This window comes from Ranitomeya variabilis, chromosome 1, assembly GCF_051348905.1.
Source record: "Ranitomeya variabilis isolate aRanVar5 chromosome 1, aRanVar5.hap1, whole genome shotgun sequence".
NCBI lineage: Eukaryota > Metazoa > Chordata > Amphibia > Anura > Dendrobatidae > Ranitomeya > Ranitomeya variabilis.
The window spans coordinates 731,313,480-731,339,481 of record NC_135232.1 but is presented as its reverse complement, the minus strand read 5'-3'; the positions used below and the strand labels follow the sequence as shown (position 1 = coordinate 731,339,481).

Below are 26,002 nucleotides of genomic sequence, written 5' to 3'. Positions count from 1 at the left end.
AATGGAACATACTGGGAGCGCCGCTGAGGAGATCGGGGGCCGTCTGAAGGTGAGAATAACAATATTTTTTATTTTTTTATTATTTTTAACATTCTGTCTTTTACTATTGATGCTGCATAGGCAGCCTTAATGTTCACTATTTGTTTGGCTATTGTAGATGCAAAGAAAAAAAATCCATTTTTGGTGACTAGTCCTGCTATCACAGCTGTAGTTCGTTCCAATGTTACAGTTCATTAGAATTGCAGTCAATGCTAAACTCAGCAGCGGCAGAAATCTTTTCTCCTATCTTGGAAATTACACCTACCCACTGTAAGAAAATGCAAGTGGGCTATCAGGACAAAGCCAGGGATATTCAGGACTAAGCTAAGGACAGTAAGCAGAGGTAGTGAGGATACTGAGGAGCCACTTAAGGGGAAATGGTCGCACACATATAAAATTTGTATCAATTGAATAAAATTGTCTTGCAGGATATTTGAAGAATGGCTGCAAAGGTATAATGGGACCCCCGACCACTACCCCGACAATGATCACCTTGGACAAGGTCCCAATGAATGCTCCACCCCCTACTTTCCCTGTTACAGGAACAAGGATTTTCTCATCAGCTCATCTATACTGGGATATAAATTCTCCAAGTACCAAGGGATGTGAAAGATTTCCCATGAAGATCAATCTTCAGGAGCACACTGCTTCTCCGCCTCGCTTCTTCCTTCTTGTGGGGGGCGGTGCGCTCCTGATGATTAACAGTTCAGATCAGTCAAGTCCTTAGCTTGTTGCAGTTTTCTTGCAAATGTTCCCATATCCTTCTTTCATCTGTAGATTAATTTACATTCTGATCCTGGGAAAGCCAGAAATCAAGAACTTAAGAGCAATGTCACTGTTAGTAAATATCATATAACAATAATTATAAATAAAATGTATCCAGCATGAACACCACATTCTATGTGCACTGTTATGTGCCGAACGCTTGATTTTCTGTTTACAATGCCAAAAGTTGTCCTCTTGCATCAAAATCCCCCCCCCCAGTCTGATGAGAGTTCTAGTTGTTGCCTAGATCTCTGAAATAACAAGAATGCACCAGGGTTAATGAGGCCGAGCTGCCCTATTAGAGCCACTTACCACTGGCTCACAGATGGCTTTGATAATGGACATTACCTTCTCATTTGAATTAAGTGCATGGAGGGTTGTGCAGTATTAATGGTTGTCATTACCAAAAATAATAGAGGAGCGCTCCTCTCCGCTCACTATGATCATCTTCATTGTGGCTCTATGTATTCTAATTATCTATGGTTACATTGTCTCTGGCCCCTGCTATGGAGAATGCGTGCCCTATGTGACCATGGTTCCATCACTCCTCCGAAGAGGGACGTGAAATTCAGGGGGTGTAAAAAGGGGGTGCAAGGGTTGCAGTCGCTGCCTGGTCCTGGATCCTAGAGATGCCTTTGATCCATATGGGAAGACCAATACTATCAAAACTAGGTGGGACCCTGTTGGAGATTTTGCTTAAAGAAAGGGAAAGAGCCGTTGACAAAGATAATTGTCCCTTCTTCAAGAAATGGAAAAAGGCATCAAACACGCATCCAATCCGCCAAACCTTGTTAAATATTAATTAATTGAATGATTCTTAATCTCAATTCAGCACCAAGCACATCGCTTCTTGCTGACATTACCAAAGTACTATTTTTGTGTATGTATCTCAGAGTATAAGTCAACTCCATATAAAGGGCAACACGTGATCTGAGGACACATATATAAACACAGCTCTTAGGAGGGTGGGGGTCTTTTGTCACATGGGACTGCCATCTCCCGTCTTCACCTTCATTCTCCTTGGATGTTTGACAAGGAAAGACCAGCTGTTAGCTGGCAGCCATGATAACCTTCAGACTTCACACAGACAGACGACTTTTACCATTCAAACTTTGGGAAAGATGAGTATCAAATGCTGATATCTACACATGGACAATCTGTTCGTAACTGTTTCGTCTATTTTTATGTCTTACTGCAATGTGGTTATTCTGTGGACAATTCAATAAACCACTACCTTTTTCATGAGAATATCATGACATTTTTCTTTAAGAGTAATGCACCTGGTGAATAGTCTTGATTAAATAAATGTGCAAAATAAGCATATTTAACAAACCTATAATTGTGGGTTCATTAGGAAGAATCAGAACAAGCAGGGGGTGCTCATGTTGATTGAGTCTGCAATTGCTCATATCTCAGAGCACCCTGATCAACAATATATTCACATTACCAACTTTGTATGCATAATCCATTCACTAATTCTGCCCTATAGTCCTAGGCTAACTAACCCAAACAAAGTAACAATTCTCAATGGTAGTCACATGGCACGGTGTTGTCAGGTTCGTGTACAGCTTTATCTGGTCATTAATGGACTAATGCAATTATTTAAAGTAAATTATAATAAACGGTATCTTGCTATAAGGATTGTGCTGTAAATAAAACACCAATAAAGAAAATATATTAAAAAAAAATTAAAGATGTGTAATGTGAATGCTGTCACACAATATCAGTACATTCGTCTGCTGGAATACTTTGTGCTGCTGGAGAAACCCTGCGCTGTGACGTCCTACCGGTCTTCATCGGTTCATGACAAATAATGGACTGGTCACTGTCTCCCTCCACCCGACAGACGACTCTGCTCCTGAAATGCTCTAGAACACACTATGGATGCAATTACACCAACAAGTAAAGCAACGAGTAATTTATTAATTGATCCTTGTTAGTTTGTGTCCTTCATATTAGAGACTCCTAAGGTAAACATAAATGGGAAAGGTCAAAGTTTAGTGAGATTGTGACCTGTCCATAAATGTCTCTGTTATAAATCTGTTCATACAGAAGTCATAATGGTGCAAATACAAATCTAAAACTACCAATAAAACAAATGTAACAAAGGTTTAGTTCTCAGCTAACTGCAATGTCTATCTGCATAGCAAGTTTTATATTAAATACATTTTTCATTCTAATGTCTTCATGTTATACCGAGTCCTGAACTAATATCACCTGCAATCTGTGCAGGACGAATTAAATATTACATCACTATAAGGGCTTAGGGGATAGGAATATAATATGGCTCCTAAAGACAAGACTATAACTCATAATACTGCTCCTATGTACAATCAACTATAATACTGCCCCGATGTATAAGAATATAGCTACTATAATACTGCCCCGACATATAAGAATATAACTACTATAATACTGCTCCTATGTACAAGAATATATGTATTATAATACTGCTCCCATGTACAAGAAAATAACTACTATAATACTGCTCTCTATGTATAAGAATATAACTACTATAATACTGTCCCTATGTACAAAAATATAACTACTATAATACTGCTCCCATGTACAAGAGTATAACTATAATACTACCTCTATTTGCAAGAATATAACTACTATAATTCTGCTCCCTATGTACAATATGCCTACTATAATAATGCCCATAAGTACAAGAGTATAGCAACTATAATACTGCCCCTATGTACAAGAATATAACTATGCTAATACTGCTCCTATTCACAAGAATATAACTACTATAATACTGTCCCCTATGTACAAGACTATAACTACTATAATACTGCTCCTATGTACAGTAATATAACTACTATAATACTGCCCCATGTACAAGAATATAACTACTATAATACTGCCCCTATGTACAATAATATAACTACTATAATACTGCTACTATGTATAAGAATATAACTAGAATAATACTGCCCCCTATGTACAAGAATATAACTACTATAATACTGACCCTATGTACAAGAATATAACTACTACTAGATGGCAGCCCGATTCTAAAGAATCGGGAGTCTAGAATCCATATATACTTTATTTATTCAAATGTAAGAATAATTTGGTGGGCGGGGACCCTCGGCCTCCGATTTGGTTGGCGGGGCCCCACGGCCTCCGATTTGGTGGGCGGGGTCCCTCTGCCTCCGCTTTGGTGGGCGGGGCCGCTCGGCCTTCGATTTGGTGGGCGGGGCTCCTCGGCCTCCGATTTGGTTGGTGGGGCCCCTCGGCCTCCGATTTGGTAGGCGGGGCCCCTTATCCTCCGATTTGGTGGGCGGGGACCCTCGGCCTCCGATTTGGTGGGCGGGACCCCTCGGCCTCCAATTTGGTTGGTGGGGCCCCTCGGCCTCCGATTTGGTGGGCGGGGACCCTCGGCCTCCGATTTGGTGGGCGGGGACCCTCGGCCTCCGATTTGGTGGGCGGGGACCCTCGGCCTCCGATTTGGTGGGCGGGGCCCCTCGGCCTCCGATTTGGTGGGCGGGGCCCCTCGGCCTCCGATTTGGTGGGCGGGGCCCCTCGGCCTCCGATTTGGTGGGCGGGGCCCCTCGGCCTCCGATTTGGTGGGCGGGGACCCTCGGCCTCCGATTTGGTGGGCGGGGACCCTCGGCCTCCGATGTGGTGGTCGGGGCCCCTCGGCCTTCGATTTGGTGGGCAGGGCTCCTCGGCCTCCGATTTGGTTGGCGGGGCCCCTCGGCCTCCGATTTGGTGTGTGCTCTGCCTGGGGCCACTGTGCTCTGCCTGGGGCCCCATATGCTGCCTGGGGCCCCTGTGCTCTGCCTGGGGCCCCATATGCTGCCTGGGGCCCCTGTGCTCTGCCTGGGGCCCCTGTGCTCTGCCTGGGGCCCCATGTTCTGCCTGGGGCCCCTGTGCTCTGCCTGGGGCCACTGTGCTCTGCCTGGGGCCCCATGTTCTGCCTGGGGCCACTGTGCTCTGCCTGGGGCCCCATAAGCTGCCTGGGGCCCCTGTGCTCTGCCTGGGACCACTGTGCTCTGCCTGGGGCCCCATGTTCTGCCTGGGGCCCCTGTGCTCTGCCTGGGGCCACTGTGCTCTGCCTGGGGCCCCATATGCTGCCTGGGGCCCCTGTGCTCTGCCTGGGGCCCCATATGCTGCCTGGGGCCCCTGTGCTCTGCCTGGGGCCACTGTGCTCTGCCTGGGGCCCCATAGGCTGCCTGGGGCCCCTGTGCTCTGCCTGGGACCACTGTGCTCTGCCTGGGGCCCCATATGCTGCCTGGGGCCCCATATGCTGCCTGGGGCCCCTGTGCTCTGCCTGGGGCCACTGTGCTCTGCCTGGGGCCCCATATGCTGCCTGGGGCCCCTGTGCTCTGCCTGGGTGTAGGACACTGGTGACGTCACTTATCTCCGGACATTAGCTCCGGACATTAGCTCCAGACATTATCTCCGGACATTAGCTCCGGACAAAGCCACGGAAGTTGGCACAAATTGCAGGAAGTAGTATTCTAGGTAATTATATATTAGATAATACTGCTCCTATGTACAAGAATATAACTACTATAATACTGCCATCTATGTACAAGAATATAACTACTATAATACTGCTTCCTGTGAATAAGAATATAACTGTTATAATACTGCTCCTATGTATAAGAATATAACTAGTAAAATACTGTCCCTATGTCCAAGAATACACCTACTATAATACTGCTACTATGTATAAGAATATACTGTAACTAGTAAAATACTGCCCCCTATGTCCAAGAATATAACTACTATAATACTGCTACTATGTATAAGAATTTAACTAGTAAAATACTGCCCCTTATGTACAAGAACATAACTTCTATAATACTGCACCTATGTACAAGAATATAACTACTATAATACTGCTCCTATGTACAAGAATATAACTACTATAATAGTGCTCCTATGTACAAGAATATAACTACTATAATACTGCTCATATGTACATGAATATAACTACTATAATACTGCCCCTATGTACAAGAATATAATTACTATAATACTGCTACTATGTATAAGAATATAACTAGTATAATACTGCCCCCTATGTACAAGAATATAACTACTATAATACTGCCCCCTATGTACAAGAATATAACTACAATAATACTGCCATATATGTATAAGAATATAACCACTATAATACTGCCCCTATGTACAAGAATATAACTACTATAATACTGCTACTATGTATAAGAATATAACTAGTAAAATTCTGCTCCCTATGAACAAGAATATAACTGTTATAATACTGCTCCCATGTACAAGAAAATAACTACTATAATACTGCCCCTATGTACAAGAATATAACTACTATAATACTGCTACTATGTACAAGAATATAACTACTATAATACTGCTACTATGTATAAGAATATAACTAGAATAAAACTAATATAATACTGCTTGGACCTCAGACTTGGCGGAAGGTTCACCTTCCAACAAGACAATGACAAAATAACAAAGGAGTGGCTTCAAAACAACTCTGTGACCATTCTTGACTGGCTCAGCCAGAGCCTGACCTAAACCCAATTGAACATCTCTGGAGAGACCTGAAAATGGTTGTTTTTGCTAATTTTTCCTCTTGCAGGTTTTATATGTTTTATGGCCAATGTGAACATACATTTATAAGCTGCATGTGTACCAACTCAAGTGAATCTCAATTTTTGTGTTTTTTCTTTGTTTTATTGCATTCTGTGCAAGCTGCGGTGTGGCCTCCCTTTTCTGATCTAGAAATTGTATATAAGGCTTCCCCAGACTGGTGTTTCACTGCTTGGGCCCAGTCCTTTGGTCTGCCCTTATTCAGACCGAGGTCAACATTGACACATGGTAAAGTTTTAATATTAGACAGCATAGGACCGTCCCGATCAGAGTTACCTTGTCGTGGTGGGATGGCTTTTATGCTATTTTATATTTATCAAAAACAGTATTACCAAAAAATTACCAAAACTCTGTGTTATTTAAATGCACTTTTTGCTTTTTATTTACTTAGTTACAGCAGGGTTTTTGCTCTTGTAGGTTTTATATGTTTTATGGCCAATGTGAACATGCGTTTATGAGCTGCATGTTTACCAATGGGAGGGTCAGGATCCACCTCATCAGAGACATTTTCTATGGTGTATGAAGGACCCTACTCCATTTTTGCCTCTTCTTCGTCTTCTTCTCCCAGTACATTGTAACGCCAGGTGTCATGATTCCCAATGGCAGGGACACGGGCAAAAACGGACTAGCTCTAGGAAGATGGTATCTCAGGTAACCGCGATGCTGAACCTAACACGCAAATAAAAGTAGCCAGGGGGTGTGCCTATGTTTTATCCCTAGACACCTCGCGCCAGCCGGAGATCTAGCTGCCCCTAGAAGAGGAATACACAGACCTGGCTTGCCTCCAGGGAAACCCCAAAAGTTATAGTAGCCCCCCACATATAATAACGGTTAGGCAAGAGGAAAACACAAACTCAGTATGAATATAGATTCAGCAAAGTGAGGCCCTCTGACTAGATAGATGAAAATACAAAAGAGGACTTCGCGGTTACCTCAAAACCCTAAGGAGCCATCCTGAAACTACCTTGACTCCGTTATCAACTCATGACACCGGAGTAGTAATTTCAGATCACTAGAGCTTCCAGCAGCACGAGAAATACAAATGCATGCTGGACAAAACAAACACAAAAAATGCCAAAAAATTCAACTTAGCTGAATTGCAGACTTGGAGCAGGTAGCAAGCAACAGAGGTGCTCTGGTAACATTGATTGCCGGCGCTAGAGTGACTGAGAAGCCAGACTAAATAGGAAACTCCCAATTTCCTGATGAAAACAGGTGCACTGGAAACACAAGACAAAAGTCAACCAGTACCACCAGTAGCCACCAGAGGGAGCCCAAAAACAGAATTCACAACAGTACCCCCCCTTTAAGGAGGGGGCACCGAACCCTCATGAGAACCACCAGGGCGATCTGGATGCGCCCTATGAAAGGCGCGAACCAAATCAGAGGCATGAACATCAGAGGCAGTCACCCAAGAATTATCCTCCTGACCGTATCCCTTCCATTTAACCAGATATTGAAGTCTCCGTCTGGAAATGCGAGAGTCCAAAATCTTCTCCACAACATACTCCAATTCACCCTCCACCAGCACAGGAGCAGGAGGCTCAACAGAAGGAACAACCGGTACCTCGTACCTCCGCAACAACGACCTATGGAAGACATTATGAATGGTGAAAGATGCTGGAAGGTCCAAACGAAACGATACAGGATTAAGAATCTCCAAAATCTTATAAGGACCTATGAACCGAGGTTTGAACTTAGGAGAAGAGACCTTCATAGGGACAAAACGAGAAGACAACCACACCAAGTCTCCAACACGGAGACGATGACCCACATGACGACGACGATTAGCAAACTGCTGAGTCTTCTCCTGAGACAACTTCAAATTGTCCACCACATGACTCCAAATCCGGTGCAGTCTATCCACCACAGAATCCACTCCAGGACAATCCGAAGATTCCACCTGACCAGATGAAAAACGAGGGTGAAACCCAGAATTGCAAAAGAAAGGAGAAACCAGAGTAGCAGAACTGGCCCGATTATTGAGGGCAAACTCTGCCAACGGCAAAAAGGTGACCCAATCATCCTGATCAGCAGACACAAAACACCTCAAATAAGTCTCCAAAGTCTGATTAGTTCGCTCCGTCTGGCCATTAGTCTGAGGATGGAACGCAGATGAAAAAGACAAATCAATGCCCATCCTGGCACAGAACGCTCGCCAGAACCTAGACACAAATTGAGATCCTCTATCAGACACGATGTTTTCCGGGATACCATGTAAGCGAACCACATTCTGAAAAAATAAAGGAACCAACTCCGATGAAGAAGGCAATTTGGGCAAGGGTACCAAATGAACCATCTTAGAAAAACGGTCACACACCACCCAAATGACGGACATTTTCTGAGAAACCGGGAGATCCGAGATAAAGTCCATAGAGATGTGCGTCCACGGCCTCTTCGGAATAGGCAGGGACAACAACAATCCACTAGCCCGAGAACAGCAAGGCTTGGCCCGAGCGCAAACATCACAAGACTGTACAAAGGTACGCACATCCCGAGACAGGGAAGGCCACCAGAAGGACCTGGCCACCAAATCTCTGGTACCAAAAATTCCAGGGTGGCCCGCCAACACAGAAGAATGAACCTCTGAGATGACTCTACTGGTCCACTCATCTGGAACAAACAATCTCCCAGACGGACAACGATCAGGCCTATCAGTCTGAAACTCCTGCAAAGCACGTCGCAAGTCTGGGGAGACAGCAGACACAATCACTCCATCCTTAAGGATACCCGTAGGCTCCGAATCACCAGAGGAGTCAGGCTCAAAACTCCTAGAAAGAGCATCTGCCTTCACATTTTTCGAGCCCGGCAAGTATGAAACCACAAAATTAAACCGAGAGAAAAACAATGACCAGCGCGCCTGTCTAGGATTCAGACGCCTGGCAGACTCAAGGTAAATCAGATTCTTGTGATCAGTCAAGACCACCACCTGATGTCTAGCACCCTCAAGCCAATGACGCCACTCCTCAAATGCCCACTTCATAGCCAAGAGCTCCCGATTACCGACATCATAATTTCACTCGGCGGGCGAAAATTTTCGAGAGAAGAATGCACATGGTCTCATCACTGAGCAATCGGGACTTTTCTGCGACAAAACCGCCCCCGCTCCAATCTCGGAAGCATCAACCTCAACCTGAAAAGGGAGCGAAACATCAGGCTGGCGCAACACAGGGGCAGAAGAAAAGCGGCGCTTAAGCTCCCGAAAGGCCTCCACAGCCGCAGAGGACCAATTGGCAACATCAGCACCCTTCTTAGTCAAATCAGTCAGAGGTTTAGCAACACTTGAAAACCCAGTTATAAATCGACGATAGAAATTAGCAAAGCCCAAGAACTTCTGAAGACTCTTCAGGGAAGTAGGCTGCGTCCAATCACAAATAGCCCGAACCTTGACAGAATCCATCTCAACAGAAGAAGGGGAAAAAATATACCCCAAAAAGGAGATCTTCTGAACCCCAAAGATACACTTTGAACCCTTTACAAACAGAGAATTGGACCGCAAAACCTGAAAAACCTTCCTAACCTGTTGAACATGCGACTCCCAGTCATCCGAAAAAATCAAAATATCATCCAAATACACAATCATAAATTTATCCAGGTATTTACGGAAAATATCGTGCATAAAGGACTGAAAGACTGAAGGAGCATTAGAAAGACCAAAAGGCATTACCAAATACTCAAAATGGCCCTCGGGCGTATTAAATGCAGTTTTCCACTCATCTCCCTGCTTAATCCGCACCAAATTATACGCACCCCGAAGATCAACCTTAGAGAACCACTTTGCCCATTTAATACGAGCAAATAAATCAGTCAATAGTGGCAAAGGATACTGGTATTTGACTGTAATCTTATTCAACAGGCGATAATCAATACAGGGCCTCAGGGAGCCATCTTTTTTACCCACGAAAAAAAACCTGCTCCTAAAGGGGATGAGGATGGACGGATATGTCCCTATTCCAAGGACTCCTTAATATACTCCCGCATAGCAGCATGCTCAAGCACAGATAGATTGAACAAACGACCCTTGGGAAACTTGCTGCCCGGAATCAAGTCTATAGCACAATCGCAATCCCTGTGAGGGGGGAGAGAACTAAGTTTAGGCTCCTCAAACACATCACAATAATCAGACAAAAATGCCGGAATTTCAGAGGGAGTAGATGAAGCAATGGAAACCAAAGGTACTTCCCCATGAGCCCCCTGACATCCCCAACTTAACACAGACATTGTTTTCCAGTCAAGGACTGGATTATGAGTTTGCAACCATGGCAATCCAAGCACTAAGACATCATGCAAGTTATGCAACACAAGGAAGCGAATCACCTCCCGATGGTCAGGAGTCATACACATAGTCACTTGTGTCCAGTATTGTGGTTTATTCCTAGCCAATGGTGTGGAGTCGATACCCTTCAAAGGGATAGGAACTTCCAAAGGCTCTAGGCTAAACCCACAGCGTCTGGCAAAGGACAAATCCATAAGACTCAAGGAAGCGCCAGAATCCACATAGGCATCCACAGTAATAGTTGATAATGAACAGATCAAAGTTACAGACAAAATAAACTTAGACTGTAAGGTGCCAATTGCAAAAGAATTATCAACCTTTTTTGTGCGTTTAGAGCATGCTGATATAACATGAGCAGAATCACCACAGTAGAAGCACAACCCATTTTTACGCCTATAATTCTGCCGTTCACTTCTGGACAGAATTCTATCACATTGCATAATCTCCGGTGTCTGCTCAGAAGACACCGCCAAATGGTGCACAGGTTTGCGCTCCCGTAAACGCCGATCAATCTGAATAGCCATAGTCATGGATTCATTCAGACCTGTGGGCGTAGGAAACCCCACCATGACATCTTTAACGGCGTCAGAGAGACCTTCTCTGAAATTCGCCGCCAGGGCGCACTCATTCCACTGAGTAAGCACCGACCATTTTCGAAATTTTTTACAATATATTTCAGCTTCATCATGCCCTTGAGAGAGGGCTATCAAGGCCTTTTCAGCCTGAATCTCCAAATTAGGTTCCTCATAGAGCAACCCCAGTGCCAGAAAAAACGCATCCACATTGAGCAGCGCAGGATCCCCTGGTGCCAATGCAAATGCCCAATTCTGGGGGTCACCCCGCAACAAGGAAATAACAATTCTAACCTGCTGTGCGGAGTCTCCAGCGGAGCGAGATCTCAGAGAAAGATACAATTTACAATTGTGCTTAAAATTCAGAAAACGAGATCTATCTCCAGAAAAGAACTCAGGTATAGGGATCTTGGGTTCAGACATAGGAGCATGTATAACATAGTCTTGGATATTTTGAACCTTAGAGGCAAGAGTATTAAGATTTGAAGCTAAACTCTGGATATCCATTTCTCAACAGCAGAGATCTGAGCCATTCAGGGGTTAAGAGGAGAAAAAAAAAACAGCAGATGGCAATTATGGCTAGACAGAACTTCTGAGTAAAAAAAAAAAAAGTGTCAGAAACTTCTTTTTTTTCTCTCCTTCTTCAGCCAATACCTTTAATACATTATGGCCGGCAATACTGTCATGATTCCCAATGGCAGGGACACGGGCAAAAACGGACTAGCTCTAGGAAGATGGTATCTCAGGTAACTGCGATGCTGAACCTAACACGCAAATAAAAGTAGCCAGGGGGTGTGCCTATGTTTTATCCCTAGACACCTCGCGCCAGCCGGAGATCTAGCTGCCCCTAGAAGAGGAATACACAGACCTGGCTTGCCTCCAGGGAAACCCCAAAAGTTATAGTAGCCCCCCACATATAATAACGGTTAGGCAAGAGGAAAACACAAACTCAGTATGAATATAGATTCAGCAAAGTGAGGCCCTCTGACTAGATAGATGAAAATACAAAAGAGGACTTCGCGGTTACCTCAAAACCCTAAGGAGCCATCCTGAAACTACCTTGACACTGTTATCAACTCATGACACCGGAGTAGTAATTTCAGATCACTAGAGCTTCCAGCAGCACGAGAAATACAAATGCATGCTGGACAAAACAAACACAAAAAATGCCAAAAAATTCAACTTAGCTGAATTACAGACTTGGAGCAGGTAGCAAGCAACAGAGGTGCTCTGGTAACATTGATTGCCGGCGCTAGAGTGACTGAGAAGCCAGACTAAATAGGAAACTCCCAATTTCCTGATGAAAACAGGTGCACTGGAAACACAAGACAAAAGTCAACCAGTACCACCAGTAGCCACCAGAGGGAGCCCAAAAACAGAATTCACAACAGCCAGGGACTTATCGCCAGTAATGGAGACTCAGGTTTCCTGTAGTGTTGTGACTTTTCTGAAGGAATCCACAAAGGCATTTTTTCTTTTTACAGTCCCAAAACCTTCCTCATCCACACTGGACACTGCAGACAGATTAACTGCTTCTACAGATGTACTGGGCTGCTGCTTGAACGGTTTGGCGACAGGTTTTCTGGACACCTAATGTCTATCTTTAGTTACTGGTATTTTAGGCCCTAGTTTAGTGGCTGACCATTGTTTAGAATTCTTTAGTGTCTGATGGTGGTTTAATACTGCTCCTATATACAAGAATATAACTACTATGATAATACTCCTACGTACAAGAATATAACTACTATACTACTGCCCTTATGTACAAGAATATAACTACAATAATACTGCCCCTATGTACAAGAATATAACTACTATAATACTGCCCCTATATACAAGAATATAACTACTATAATACTGCCCCCTATGTACAAGAATATAACTACTATAATACTGCCCTTGCGTGCAAGAATATAACCACTATAATACTGCCTTTATGTACAAGACTATAACTACTATAATACTGCCCTTATGTACAAGAATATAACTACTATAATACTGCCCCTATGTACAAGAGTATAACTACTATAATACTGCCCCTATGTACAAATTATACCACCATAATACTGCTCCCTATGCACAAGAATATAACTACTATAATACTACCCCTAGGTGCAAAAATATAACTAGCATAATATTGCTGCCTATGAACAAGAATATAACTACTATAATACTGGCCCTATATACAAGAATATAACTACTATAATACTGCCCCCTATGTACAAGAATATAACTACTATAATACTGCCCTTGCGTGCAAGAATATAACCACTATAATACTGCCTTTATGTACAAGACTATAACTACTATAATACTGCCCTTATGTACAAGAATATAACTACCATAATACTGCTCCTATATACAAGAATATAACTACTATAATACTGCTCCTATGTACAAGAATATAACTACTATAATACTGCCCCTATATACAACAATATATCTACTATAATACTGCTCCTATATACAAGAATATATCTACTATAATACTGCTCCTATATACAAGAATATAACTACCATAATACTGCTCCTATGTACAAGAATATAACTACCATAATACTGCTCCTATATACAAGAATATAACTACTATAATACTGCCCCTATGTACAAGAATATAACTGCTATAATACTGCCCCTATGTACAAGAATATAACTACTATAATAATGCTCCTATGTACAAGAATATAACTACTATAATACTGATCCCATGTACAAGAATATAACTACTATAATACTGCCCCTATGTGCAAGAATATATCTGCTATAATACTGCCTCCTATGCAGGAGAATATACCTATTTCCTAAGCTCTTGCTCTGCAGTATGTGGTTGGATGTAATATTCTGCTCGGCGTGTTATAATCAGTGGAGAATTAGAATTCCTTTATCCTTTATAATCAGTTAACACATGAAATCTGTGATCTCCTCAGGGGATGATAATGTTGATGTCTCCTTTATTTACTCGCCCTCTCTCTGGATTTGCCTCCTTATATCGGTTCTTCTCTGAGCCGCTGCTCTTACTTCATTTCTGATTATTTAGATATGCCGTGGATTCTAATAATGGGTTTCTCAGTCGTTTGCTACTAATTAATTTGATTCCTTCTTTCTAATACATAGTCAGATTCTGGTGATTACTGCAGAGGCAAAACAGGGACAAATACGTACCATTCGGCAGGGGTGCGGAGCTTCACGCATTCACTAATAAAAGGGTCATGATTCATTTACTAATTTATTTTGTAACATTCAAGATCTCTGCTTTCCTTCAGTGAATTAATGTAAATCATGATTATATAAATTCTTGGCAGAGAAGATTAGACTGAATACCATTATAGCAGACCCTCAGCTGTGAGACCTTTTAGGTCAGGGTTCAAATATTAACAACTGTTCATCTTTAGATTACCAGGAATATGAAAACAGTATGTCCTCCTCTATATAATCTGCCTTATAGGAGCTCAGCGAAGCTGTTGAGGACAAACTTGCTGACAGATTCCAGGAACAGTCAGCAGTATTGTGAATGCAGCTCTGGGGTAGAAGGCCAGCTACAATTCACAAGTTACATTGTATTAATTTGTACAGTGTGACAGGTGCTAGTCTTCCTATGGCCAGTGGTTTCCATAGTCTACTGCTCTTACAGTAAAGATCCCTTTCCTGCAGGTTGCGGTGCTTCATCGTCTCGTGCAGAGAACTTTCTATGATGGATATCTTACATTTAGCTCACTAGATGGAAGCATTGTCTCCTGTCTTAAGCCTCAGTGACTAATAATTGAGCTGAGCAGAGGATGCAGCTCCCCGTAGACCCCGCCATGCGCCTCACACTCTGCCACAGGCTCCTGCTGCGACATCTCAGCTCCTGCCCTTCAGTCCTGAGGGACAATGAGAAATTCGCGCTCACTGTTTTTTTCTTATGGTTTAAGGGCAAAAGGAAGCAGAAAGTCATTGAGGCTGTGGGCTGAAACCAGTGAGCTTAACCCCTGAAAGACACAGAGGCACAAAACAAAAACTCACCTCTACGAATACTCTGTGAGCCTGATTGTCTCCCCTCCGAAAAAATCGTCATTAAGCTAGAACACGTGTGCTAACTATCTATTATCTATTTATTATCTATCTAATATCTATCTATTATCTATCTATATATTATCCATCTATTATCCATCTATTATCTATCTATCTATTATCTATCTATTATCTATCTATATATTATCTATCTATTATCAATCTATTATCCATCTATTATCTATCTATTAATAATAATAAGAATAATAATAATAATAATTTTTATTTATATAGCGCCAACATATTCCGCAGCGCTTTACAACTTATAGAGGGGACTTGTACAGACAATAGACATTACAGAGTAACAGAAATCACAGTTCAAAACAGATACCAGGAGGAATGAGGGCCCTGCTCGCAAGCTTACAAACTATGAGGAAAGGGGAGACACGAGAGGTGGATGGTAACAATTGCTTTAGTTATTTGGACCAGCCATAGTGTAAGGCTCGGGTGTTCATGTAAAGCTGCATGAACCAGTTAACTGCCTAAGTATGTAGCAGTACAGACACAGAGTGCTATTATCTGCATAAAGTGTATGAGAACATGACGCGAGGAACCGGATTATGTTTTTTTTTTTTTTTTAATAGGCCACAAAGGGATAGTTAGGTTAATGCATTGAGGCGGTTGGTCAGTCTGAACAAATGAGTTATTAGGGCACGCTTAAAACTGTGGGGATTAATCGTATTAACCTAGGTAATGCATTCCAAAGAATCGGCGCAGCACGTGTAAAGTCTTGGAGACGGGAGTGGGAGGTTCTGATTATTGAGGATGCTAACCTGAGGTCACTAGCGGAGCGGAGGGCACGGGTAGGGTGGTAGACTGAGACCAGAGAGGAGATGTAGGGTGGTGCTGAGCCATGGAGTGCTTTGTGGATGAGGGTAGTAGTTTTGTACTGGATTCTGGAGTGGATGGGTAACCAGTGTAATGACTGGCACAAGGTAGAGGCATCGGTGTAACGGTTGGTGAGGAATATGATTCTGGCAGCAGCATTCAGGACAGATTGGAGCGGGGAGAGTTTGGTAAGAGGGAGGCCGATTAGTAGAGAGTTACAATAGTCCAGACGAGAATGAATGAGTAAGACAGTAAGAGTTTTTGCAGATTCGAAAGTAAGAAAAGGGCGAATTCTAGAAATGTTTTTGAGATTATCTATATATCTATTATCTATCTATCATCTATTTATCTATTATGTATCTATCTATTATCCATCTATCTCTTATCTATCTATCTATTATCTATCTATCTATCATCTATCTATCGCTGCATGACCAGCTCTACCCTCACCTACTGTATCCTCACCCATCCCTTTTAGATTGTGAGCCCTCGCGGGCAGGGTCCTCTCTCCTCCTGTACCAGTTGTGACTTGTATTGTTCAAGATTATTGTACTTGTTTTTATTATATTACCACAAAGAAAAGATGTACTAGTCCCGGAGTAAATATAAGTAACAACTTTATTAGAAAGCAAAATATGAAAAGGCCAAACAGTGACAGTAAAGAATTAAAACCGGCCCTCAAGCCGTAGCTGCATGTAAGGGGAACAGAGCGGCACCCATAGTCCAGACAATATAAACAAAAACCCACATAGAGTCCATCCACCAACTATTCTTATATATGCACAATAACCCAGCAGTGGGGATATAAGAAAGAGTAGGACTTAAAACAGCATGGGAGCCGAAAGCATACCAAATAGAAGTAAATGCCGGACAGGTGCCGCGGTGTCCCCCTCCTCCCGACGCGCGTTTCGGATGTCCCTTCCTCAAGGGAGGCGTACCCATGAAGAAATCCCCCGTCCTTAAGTGCGGAGGCTGCCGGAAATCCATCACCGCGAGATCCGCCCACCACGACGATACACATGGGCCCATGTGATCAGACGTGGGGAGACGGCAGGAAGAGACGGAGAACCAGCAGTATGCACACTGCGCAAGACCGGAAATATTAAAGCGGCCATCTTGGTGAAGGTATACTGCGCCCATGTAACGAAGCGCTAGTCTATAGCATATAAATAAATGCACAAAGAGACAAGCGCAGCCCGCAGATAATAAAGTGCCAGATATAGTAGTCTATATAGTCTATATATACATAATAGCAGACATCCTAATAACAGTATGTAATACAAATGTAGAACAATGCTTATCAATAGCGCACAAACTATGCGCACTCAAGTAAAGAAAAACAACATAGTAAAATGCTAGGTATAACATACTGATCTACATATACATACGGGCAATATAATACACCTAAGAGGCCATATAAAAAGAATATCACGGCCAACATCGAAAATATAGCATAAAAGAGGAAATATATGCAGTGAAATAACTTACAAACGTAATAGCATGGTCAGAAAATTACACAAAACAAAAATGGACACAAAAACAAATATACAATATGAAAACAAAATAATATAGCATAAACAATAAAGACCATAACGCCGATTGCTGAGGAAGAAATATAACTGCGTAATAGGAGATGTTGAATGATATCCGCACTGCGTTTCCACATGGAGAATAACGTCACAGACTTAAATCTGAAAAAGTATAAAAAAGTGATTAAAACCAAGGTAAAATAAAAGCAAACACGACCGAATGCCCGATTCCGGTGCACCGCAGCCAGCAGATCAAAGGAAGGGGGCAAATGAAAGCCCCTCATTAAGCCCAAAGGGGTGTACAGTATTGAGTTTCCAGATCCATCTGGTCTCCAATCTACCCAATCTTTTAGTAAGACCACCCCCTCTGATGTTAATTTTAAGGGCATCAATCCCTTTAACTTTCAGAGAAGTGCTATCACACTTATGAAACTCTTTAAAGTGGCGGGGCAAAGTTTTGAGGGTAGATATATCCATGTGGCCAAGTGCCGCCTCGATACCCAACACATGTTCTCTTATACGGACCTTTAACTGGCGTGTTGTTAACCCCACATATATCAACCCACACGGGCATGTGGCATGATATATCACATACCTCTTGGTACAGGTGATCCGCTGTCTGATTGTAAATTGTTTGGTGTTATCAAAATTCGAGAACTCATTGCATCTTACAACATTAGGGCAGGCGACACATCCGCCACATGGATAGCACCCCACATCCCTAGGAAATCTATCGAGGAACATAACTACCCCGCCACTTGAGTAGTGACTGGAGACCAGATGGTCCCTCAAGTTTTTTGCTCGCTGAAATGCCAAGGATGGTCTCTCGGGGAGCAATTTTGCAATATTAGGATCCACCCGTAAGATTGGCCAAGCCCTTTGGAGGATAGACCTAACCCTGTCCGATTGAGAACTGAAGGTAGTAATAAATCTTAGTTTAAGGGGAGCATCAGGATTCGATCGAGAATCATTGCCAAAGAGGCAGAGGCGTAGCTAGGGTTTCAACTTAGGGGGGGCGAAACATCTGAGTGGGCCCCTAACCAGCTAACTCTGATTACAGCTACGGTTGCGCACTCTAATTGTGAATAGAGGGGAACCTCAGAATATGACCCTACTGTTATTGAAAATAAATCTATATACAAAAACGAACATTGACTTTACCGCCATATTGTGACCATATGCAATTTGATGGCCACAATACTCTGAGTGCCCCTATAACAATGATGCTTAAGTGCCCACTTAACATTTAATAATGTCCCCTAAGTTCCCCCATGTACCGGTCCATTATACACAATATGGTGAGATTAAAGCTTCCCTATACACAGTATAAGGCCCCCACAGCTCCCCTATACACAGTATGATGGACCCGCAGCTCCCTTATACACAGTATGATGGACCCGCAGCTCCCTTATACACAGTATGATGGACCCGCAGCTCCCTTATACACAGTATGATGGACCCGCAGCTCCCTTATACACAGTATGAGCCCAATGCTCCCCTATACACAGTATGATTGGCCCGCAGCTCCCTTATACACAGTATGATGGACTCACATCTCCTGTATACACAGTGTGATGGACCCGCAGCTCCCTTATACACAGTGTGATGGGCCCGCAGCTCCCATATACACAGTATGATGTGTGCACAGCTCCCTTATACACAGTATGATGGGCTTGCAGCTTCCTTATACACAGTATGATGGGCCCGCAGCTCCCTTATACACAGTATGATGGGCCTGCAGCTCCCTTATACACAGTATGATGGACCCACAGCTTCCTTATACACAGTATGATGGACCTGCAGCTCCCTTATACACAGTATGATGGACTCACATCTCCTGTATACAGTGTGATGGACCCGCAGCTCCCTTATACACAGTATGATGTGTGCACAGCTCCCTTATACACAGTATGATGGGCCCGCAGCTCCCTTATACACAGTATGATGGACCCGCAGCTCCCTTATACACAGTATGATGGGCCTGCAGCTCCCTTATACACAGTATGATGGGCCCGCAGCTCCCTTATACATAGTATGATGGGCTCGCAGCTCCCTTATACACAGTGTGATGGACCCGCAGCTCCCTTATACACAGTGTGATTGGCCCGCAGCTCCCTTATACACAGTATGATGGACTCACAGCTCCCGTATACACAGTATGATGGACCCGCAGCTCCCTTATACACAGTATGATGGACCCGCAGCTCCCTTATCACAGTATGATGGACTCACAGCTCCCGTATACACAGTATGATGGACCCGCAGCTCCCTTATACACAGTATGATGGGCCCGCAGCTCCCTCAACACAGTATGATGGGCTCGCAGCTCCCTTATACACAGTATGATGGACCCGCAGCTCCCTGTCATGATTTGGATATCCTGGTCATTTACTCATCCTCTGGCGTATTCACTATTTTGTGGCACTGCTGCAGTGCCGCGGCTCAAACTTGTGAGCGCAGCTTCTGACTGACCAGAAATTAGAAGCTATGTCACAGGAACTCAATGTAAGACTATGAGGCTATGTGCACTTGTTGCGGATTCGTGTGCGGAATTACCGCGGATTTCCTGTGCTTTTTGTGCAGATTTCACCTGCGTTTTACCACCTGAGGAATCCTATACAGGAGCAGGTGTAAAACGCGCGGTATTATGTGCACTGTGGATTTGGTTTTCCATAGGTTTATGTGGTACTGTAAACCAGATGGAAAACTGCTGCGAATCCGCAGCGGCCAATCCGCACCGTGTGCACACAGCCTGAGAGTGAGAAAGAGGCCAGAACGAAGCTCCCACAGACTCACACTGATTAGTGACCTCTGCGCTGCTCCATGAAACACTGGAGCCTCGGACAGGCCACAAACTGCAGGAGACGGAGCCGAGCGGAGACAAAAACAGATGAAAACGCCAGAAGGTGAGTATCAGACAGGAGGCAGGGGACGGGGATTTTCAGCACCGCTCCAGCAGTGAAATAAAAAAAATGCTGGAGTGGTGCTGTAAATGTGATGCAGCTCTTGGTTACTGTATGGGGGCTCCTTATACTAATACTCATAAAAGACCGTGGTTGTATCAAAAGCCCCCTACCCCCATCTCCAGCCTCCCCAGACAGCAAATATTACATGATGGAGTACATATAATATCATAACAAAACATTATAATATTAAGCCCCCAGTGACTTGCCCCCCCCACTTCAGCCCCAATATCCCCATCATCTCACATCCACCCCCTCAGTGCCCTGTCCCACGTCCCACCTTCAAACAACACCCAAATGGTCTCGGTGCATTCACCCCCCAGTATCCTGTCTCCCCTCCCCCACAATACCCCCATGGTGTCACTCACATTCAGAGTACCCTGTTCCCCCTCACTTTCAGCCCCCACAATACCCCAACGGTCTCACAGTGACATACCTGAATTTAATAAACCTAATAAGCTCCATCCCCAGCACTTACTGATAACGTTTGCACTGCAGGCAGGACCAGGAAGTGTGTATGTGAAATGCAAGATGTGGGCACTAGGACCCAGCGTGCCTGAGCCAATCCCTGTGTGCACAGAGTGAAGAAAACTGCAGCCATGGGAAAAGCTTCATGATCAGGTCAGACGGGAGAAACCATTCACTGCAGGGGGGAGACTCTGCAGCCGGCCACTGTGCTAATAGCCAGCGTGCAGAGTCTCCGTCAGACCGGAGCAGACATTATACTGCTCTGCTCCTATTCGGTGTTCTGCCTCGTCACAGAAGTGGCCCTGGCTCCCAGTGGTCCCCTTCATGTGACAGGGCCCGGGGCGACGGCCCCCTCTGCCCCTCCAGTAGCTACGCTACTGCAAAGAGGAGATTATGCCGAGTGGCATGTTTGGCACGATTAAGTGCCCGCTTAATGGACCTATTACTGTACCCACGGATTTTGAACTGCTCCCTTAAATCCTCCGTGTGAGTAAGAAAGTCTGCCCCCGAAGAACATATTCGACGGAGACGGAGAAATTGCCCCACAGGAACAGAGTTAATCATATGGCGTGGGTGGCCAGATGAGGCGTGCAAAAGTGTATTTGTAGAAGTTTCCTTGCTATAAATGTCAGTCTGTATGGTACCGGTGGGGTCTCTCCTTATCGTCACATCAAGGAAATCCAAAGATTTGCCACTATATACGAATGTAAGATGGATATTGAGATCATTGTCATTAAGGGTATGGATCAACTGCTCAAGATCGACTGGAGTGCCCTGCCACATGAAGAAGATATCGTCGATGTACCTCGTCCAGAATGGGACAAGGTCCATTGACCCCAATTCATCAGACAGGAAGATTTCCCTCTCCCAGAGCCCCAGAAAGAGACCGGCATAGGCGGGCGCAAAGGCCGCCCCCATTGCGGTCCCCTGGAGCTGCAGGTAGAAGTTGCCCTTAAACACAAAAAAGTTGTGTGTGAGGGTGAACTCTAGAAGCTCCAGCAGAAGGTCCCTAAATCCAATCAATAAGGATGAAGTGGTCAGAAAAAACCGAACCGCAGATAACCCATCCTTATGTCTAATGTTAATATATAGGGATTCAACATCCGCTGAAACTAATAGAGTATCACCCTCAATGTGCAGTCCATCGATCCTGCGCAGAAGATTACCCGTATCCTTGAGGAAGGAAGGGAGGCCCGAGACGAGGGGTTGAAGATGGTAATCGATCCACTTATTAATATTCTCCAAAAAGTTACCCCTACCTGAAATGATCGGTCTGCTAGGTGGTGAGGATGCATTCTTATGAATCTCCGGGAGGAGATAGAAGGTGGGAATAGTGGGCTCAGGAACTACCAGGGCGAGTCTAAGATCATTGGTGATAATGTCGTCCTGCAGCGCACGTTTCAAAATAGCATCAAGTTGAGCTGAATATGCCGAGAGAGGATTGTAAGTAAGCCTCCGATACCAAGTGTTATTATTGAGCTGACGGAAAGCTTCTCTCTCGTACATATTAGCGGGCCAGAGGACGACATTACCACCCTTGTCAGCTGGTTTAATAACAATACCCGGCAGCTCCTGAAGACACCTCAACCGACCCCTCTCCTCCCTAGAAAGATTATCATTGGTCACAAACGTAGGAATTTTGTAAAGTTCTTCCACCACCACCTTGACAAATAGATCAACATTACTACATGTAGAAAGTGGGGGAAACTTGTTGGAGCGAGGACGGATCGTGGGAGGGATCTTACCTCCACCTCCAGTATGTTCAATTGCTAATTCCTCTAGAATTCTCAGGGCCTCTTGTTCCTCCTCTGTAGTAAAAATAGATGGAATATTACTTGTACTGAAGTATTTCTTAAACAATGATCTCGCAAACATATGCAAATCTTTAATAGTGGCAAACAAGTCAAATCTGGATGTAGGTGCAAAGGAGAGACCCTTACGAAGAAGCCCCAAATCCACATCAGAAAGGGAATGCTGACTTAAATTAATCACCTTATTATCCCTGATGTTTTTAAATGATTAAATATTTATTTTATAAGGATGATAAGAATGATCACGCAGCCTATTACTCTCCAAGACTCCCGTAGTAGAAATAGAAGCGATGGACACATCAGAACCGCCACTTATTGAAGAAATAGATGTAAATGACGGACTTTTCTGTAAGTTGGTAGTATTTTTACCACGCCAAAGATAGTCCTTTAGATCCCGTGTATATTTCAACATTTGTGTCTCTTGGATCTTTTTCACCATTAAGTCCATGGATTTATCCAGACTAGCCTCAAATTTATTAATTTTGTCCGTTGGACATGCAGTATGGACCTCTGACTGTAGATAGAGAACATGTATTGGGTATCGAGGCGGCACTTGGCCACACGGATATATCTACCCTCAAAACTTTGCTCCTCCACTTTAAAGAGTTTCATAAGTGTGATAGCACTTCTCTGAAAGTTAAAGGGATTGATGCCCTTAAAATTAACATCAGAGGGGGTGGTCTTACTAAAAGATTGGGTAGATTGGAGACCAGATGGATCTGGAAACTCAATACTGTACACCCCTTTGGGCTTAATGAGGGGCTTTCATTTGCCCCCTTCCTTTGATCTGCTGGCTGCGGTGCACCGGAATCGGGCATTCGGTCGTGTTTGCTTTTATTTTAGCTTGGTTTTAATCACTTTTTTATACTTTTTCAGATTTAAGTCTGTGACGTTATTCTCCATGTGGAAACGCAGTGCGGATATCATTCAACATCTCCTATTATGCAGTTATATTTCTTCCTCAGCAATCGGCGTTATGGTCTTTATTGTTTGTTATGCTATATTATTTTGTTTTCATATTGTATATTTGTTTTTGTGTCCGTTTTTGTTTTGTGTAATTTTCTGACCATGCTATTACGTTTGTAAGTTATTTCACTGCATATATTTCCTCTTTTGTGCTATATTTTCGATATTGGCCGTGATATTCTTTTTATATGGCATCTTAGGTGTATTATATTGCCCGTATGTATATGTAGATCAGTATGTTATACCTAGCATTTTACTATGTTTTTCTTTACTTGAGTGCGCATAGTTTGTGCGCTATTGATAAGCATTGTTCTACATTTGTATTACATACTGTTATTGGGATGTCTGCTACTATGTATATATAGACTACTATATCTGGCACTTTATTATCTGCGGGCTGTGCTTGTCTCTTTGTGCATATATTTATATGCTATAGACTAGCGCTTCATTACATGGGCGCAGTATACCTTCACCAAGATGGCCGCTTTAATATTTCCGGTCTTGCGCAGTGTGCATACTGCTGGTTCTCCGTCTCTTCCTGCCGTCTCCCCACGTCTGATCACATGGGCCCATGTGTATCGTTGTGGTGGGCGGATCTCGGGGTGATGGATTTCCGGCAGCCTCCGCACTTAAGGACGGGGGATTTCTTCATGGGTACGCCTCCCTTGAGGAAGGGACATCCGAAACGCGCGTTGGGAGGAGGGGGACACCGCGGCACCTGTCCGGCATTTACTTCTATTTGGTATGCTTTCGGCTCCCACGCTGTTTTAAGTCCTACTCTTTCTTATATCCCCAATGCTGGGTTATTGTGCATATATAAGAATAGTTGGCGGATGGACTCTGTGTGGGTTTTTGTTTATATTGTCTGGACTATGGGTGCCGCTCTGTTCCCCTTACATGCAGCTACGGCTTGAGGGCCGGTTTTAACTCTTTACTGTCACTGTTTGGCCTTTTCATATTTTGCTTTCTAATAAAGTTGTTACTTATATTTACTCCGGGACTAGTACATATTTTCTTTGTGGTAATATATTAATTTTGGTGTGTCCAGCACATTTTTTCCATCTGGCTTCTATATATGGTACCATGTTGGTTCATCTTGTTAGAAGCCATATATGTTTTCCATATCTCTACTTGTTTTTATGATGTATACCCCTCCTTGCATGTAAAGCACCATGGAATAAATGGCGCTATAACAATAAATAATAATAATAAAATAATAATAATCATCTATCTATCCATCTCTTATCCATCTATTATCTATCCATCTATTATCTATCTATTATCTATGTATTATATAGATATATGTATTATCTATCTATTGTATCTATCTATCTATCTATCTATCTATCTATCTATCTATCTATCTATCTATCTATCTATCTATTGTCCATCTATTATCTATCTATTATCTGTCTAGCAAAATAGAAAAAATTGGAGTCCGGCTCAACAGGACTGGATTTCCCTTTTCTTTTTCTTTTTCAAAAGAAAATATGGTGCATACAAAAGAAAAATTTACATGGTCGACATGACCCAGTCGACGCCTTTCGGCTGCACTAAGCAGTCTTACTCATCATGACTCATGTCGACCATGTAAATTTTTCTTTTGTATGCACCAGATTTTCTTTTGAAAAAGAAAAGGAAAATCCAGTCCTGTTGAGCCGGACTCCAATTTTTTCTATTTTCCTTGATGTGAGGCCAGGGCGAGGTCGGTGTCTGAGCCCCAGGTGGATGAGCATAGAGCAACGGGGTGAACTGGAATCAAGTTTCTGTTATCTATCTAGCTATCTGTTATATATCTCTTCTCCATCTATCTATTATCTATATATTTATCTATCTATTGTCTATCATCTATTATCTATCTACGAAAAGCAAAAAGCCTGCCCACATATTGTGAACAAGTGCATGCAGCAATGACTACTTAATATTCAAAAAGAGAGCACAGCCGCACTCTGTAAGGGCTAAAGTATATGAATACACTGAATATATGAGATCCGAAAAGCTTTATTGCTAAATAATATGTACTTACAAAAATGAAGATTCTTAGCGCATAAATTGGCCAATTCATTTGTGCCCATCAACCACGGCAAGGTAACCTTCCTCTGAGACCACTACCTACTCTACTGTTTATCAAGCATGCCTC

At 43.3% G+C, this 26,002-nt stretch overlaps 1 protein-coding gene across 3 annotated transcripts in view; it reads left to right on the top strand.

The window, feature by feature from the left end:
- Nucleotides 1-2,611, top strand: part of LOC143764541 (tyrosinase-like) — a 36,430-nt gene extending 33,819 nt beyond the window's left edge. For 2 of the 3 annotated variants that reach the window (XM_077250318.1, XM_077250408.1), the window contains exon 5: nt 468-2,611. In XM_077250318.1, the coding sequence (XP_077106433.1) occupies nt 468-648 (181 nt within the window). In that variant the 3' untranslated portion in view covers nt 649-2,611. The remainder of the gene's footprint in view (nt 1-467) is intronic. The other variant, XM_077250236.1, reaches the window with a different exon arrangement.
- Nucleotides 2,612-26,002: the final 23,391 nt, after the last annotated feature.